The sequence below is a fragment of the Humulus lupulus genome, chromosome 2, assembly GCF_963169125.1.
Source record: "Humulus lupulus chromosome 2, drHumLupu1.1, whole genome shotgun sequence".
Taxonomy (NCBI): Eukaryota; Viridiplantae; Streptophyta; class Magnoliopsida; order Rosales; family Cannabaceae; genus Humulus; species Humulus lupulus.
Genome location: NC_084794.1, coordinates 40,054,360 through 40,057,729, shown reverse-complemented (window position 1 = coordinate 40,057,729; position 3,370 = coordinate 40,054,360). Strand labels below are relative to the sequence as shown.

The 3,370-nt window shown below is 36.1% G+C and overlaps 1 protein-coding gene across 1 annotated transcript; it reads left to right on the top strand.

Annotated features, from left to right (window-relative positions):
* Nucleotides 1–1,830: 1,830 nt before the first annotated feature.
* LOC133814172 (uncharacterized) lies at nucleotides 1,831–2,807 on the top strand. The gene is made up of 2 exons (XM_062247168.1): nucleotides 1,831–2,103; nucleotides 2,148–2,807. Exons 1-2 carry the CDS (start codon nucleotides 1,831–1,833, stop codon nucleotides 2,805–2,807), a joined length of 933 nt encoding a protein of 310 aa, XP_062103152.1.
* The last annotated feature ends 563 nt before the right edge of the window (nucleotides 2,808–3,370 follow it).

Below are 3,370 nucleotides of genomic sequence, written 5' to 3'. Positions count from 1 at the left end.
AAAAACAAACATGATTAACGGCTTCGGAATCAACTCTCCAAGATGAAAAACCACCTTCCACTAAACAAGATTCTAAAACAAGTAAATAAAGTTTACCCTTGTTTTTGTCTTTCAGTTCAGCTCAGTACTTAGGAAAATTCCTTTTCCAATGACCGTTAACTCCACAATGAAAATGTGATCCTTTCAGTGCCTTCATTTTGGAGTTTTTTGCAAAATTATTCTTCTTGGAAGAATTCTGGTCTTCTCTGGTTGTTTTTCCTTTCCTTGGCCAACCTTCATTTTCTTCGAATTACTATTTGAAGTTTGGTTTCAGAAACATTTGCCTCCTCAACCTTGGTGGAAATTTTGATTAGAGACTCAAAAGTTTGCAACTCATTCAACATTTGGGTCATGTTGTACTCCAACTTGTTCATAACATAGTTGGTAGTGAATGCCGCAAAAGCTAGTGTGAGAGATTCAAGTATCACACTTACTTGAGTTCTCTCATCATTTGCCGTACCATGGATTTCTGCATCATGCAATATGTTGATCATGTCTAGGACATGGTCTCTGACAGAAACATTTTTCTTCATTTCCATATTCATGAAGCTTCTAGTAGCATCATGTTTGCACTAATCAGATTGCTGGTCAAACATGCCTTGTAGAGATTCCCAAATCTCATTGGCTATTTCAACAGTTTCAAACTTCTTTCTTAGCACATCGCTCACACTAGCAAGCATATAACATTTGGCCTTATTGTTAGATAAGATTCAATTGTCAAACTTATCTCTAACAGTTTTGGCAGCAGTGAGAGCAGGAACCTCAGGATATTCCTCATTAAGGACAAACATGTGGTTTTCACATATCAAAACAATGTTCATGTTTGATTTCCATTTTATGTAGATATCACCAGTAAATTTCTCATTAGTAAGTAAAGCAGTTATAGGGTTTGGATTGGACATATTGCTAAAAATTAAATAAATAAAATATAATTTATTAATGCATATAATAAATATCAGTTTATATTGGAATAGTAAATATGATGCATTAATGCAACACATAAAATAACACACAATTTGATTGCTACTTGCAAATTTGATTCTGAAGTAGTTTGGAGGAAGAAGGATGTTAAGAAAGTTCCTACATCTGAACCTGTTGAGTCTAAAGAGAATGCTACTACCCAAGCTAATGCTCTGGTAAATTCAGCTCAGCCTCAATCAAAGCAGTTGGGAGGGTCTCATTCTGAGGAGATCTCAAAAGATCAAGTGTGGTCATATCCGAAAAAATCAGGGACCCTGAAACCAGCAAACCAAGTTTCTTTTTAGAAAACAAGGAACTCATTTAGCGTTCTTCAAGAATAACAGAAGGTATTAAATGACTCATCTCAAAATTTAACTTTGAATGGAGTGCTGCAACATATTGAGTTGGAATGTTAGAGGTTTAAATAAGAAGAATAAGCAGGTGTCAATCTTAGATGTCTGTCGTTTGAATAAAGTTGGTATTGGGGCTCTCCTTGAAACTAAAATCAAGGGAGAGAAGCTTAAGGAAGTTATGTGTACTACATTTGTGGGTTGGGATTACTATAGTAGTTTAAGATTGGAGGGTAGAATCTTATTGATTTGGAAAGCTAGTTGGGTCCATATTGAAGCTATCAAAGATCATGACCAATTTTTTCACTGTAGGGTTAGAATATGTATCACTAATAAAGAGTTTTGTCTTAATGTTGTTTATGGTTCAAACCAGCTAGAGACTAGGCGGTCCCTTTGGTTTGAGTTGGCCCATTTGACTTTCCCAATTAAACCTTGGGTAATCTTAGGTGACTTTAATGCAATTTTTTATTCTAATGATAGAATGGGTGGAAGGGCTATTTCAATGAAAGAGTTAGAAGATGCTAGAAAATGGCTTGACCTTGGTTTGGTGGAAGAATTGAAGATAATGGGATCTTATTATACATGGTCTAATAATCAAGAAGGGGGAAATCGTATCTATTCTAAGTTGGATAGGGTGTTCTCTAATGAGGATTGGTTGCACTCTTTTCGTAATGTTACTGTTGTTTCGCACTGGGAAGTGGTTTCAGATCACTGTGCTATTCTTTTGAAGCAAATAGCAGTTCAAAATGAAGGAGTTCAACCTTTTCATTTCTACAATATGTGGCTTCTCACCCTCAGTTCAGGACAACATTTTTGGCCAACTGGTATAAGCCTTTAAAAGTTGAGGGTCGTGGCTTGGAGCAGGTCGTTTGGAAGCTTATCCGCCTCAAACATGTGCTGAAGAAATTCAACTGGAGGGTTATTGGAGATGTGGTTAGAAACTATGAGGAAAGTAAAGTTCTGTTTCAACAGGAAAAAACCAAACTTTTTTCAGACCCGAATAACAGCAACTTGTGTACTGAAGAAAGAACAACATTTCTGGAGTTTAAGAGGCAGGAGAATCTTTATGCTAGTTTTGTTTATCAAAAGAGTAAGATTGATTGGCTCCATTTTGGAGATGAAAACTCCTCATTTTTTCATGCTAGTTTGAAGAAAAGGAAAATTGCCAACAGGATTGTGACTTTTGTTTCTGATGGAGGCCGAGTTGAAGATAACTACCTAAAGGTGATCAATCATTTTGTTCAGTATTTTGAGCTTTTCTTGGGTAGTTCAAGTAAAGCTTCAGGTTATATTGATCCTATCACAATAGCTTTGGGTCCGGTTCTGAACTTTGATGATCAATTGGAATTGATTAAACCATTTTCTTGTCAAGATGTCAAAGTTGCTATGTTAATTATTAATTCTATAAAAAGCCCTGGTCCTGATGGTTTTGGAGCTGGCTTTTTCAAAGCTTTATGAAAAGATATAGGCAGGGAGGTGTCCATGGCAGTTCTTGAGTTTTTTGAGACTGGGTATATTCCTAAATTTCTTAACAATACTATCTTAGCTCTCATACCTAAGGTTGATAATCCTATTAATGCTGCTGATTATAGGCCTATTGCTTGCTGCATGACTATTTACAAATGCATCTCAAAAATGCTATGCAATAGACTTGTTTCTATTCTTCCAAATCTTATCAATCAAAATGAGGGGGCTTTTATAAAGCATAGGTCACTTGCTCATAATGTTCTCATTCTTCAAGACCTAATTAAGGGTTATAATAGGAAACATTGTTCTCCTCACTGCTTGATGAAGATTGACATAAGTAAAGCTTATGATTCCATAGATTGGGACTTCTTGGAGAATCTGTTGAAAGCTTTAAGATTTCCTGGTCGTTTCATCAGATGGGGTTATGGTCAATTTAAGAGGCACCTCCTACTGTTTATTGATGAATGGTCGGATTCAAGGTTGTTTTTAGGGAGGCAAAGGGCTTCGTCAAGGTGATCCTTTCTCTCCAATGATCTTTGTAATAATGATGGAAT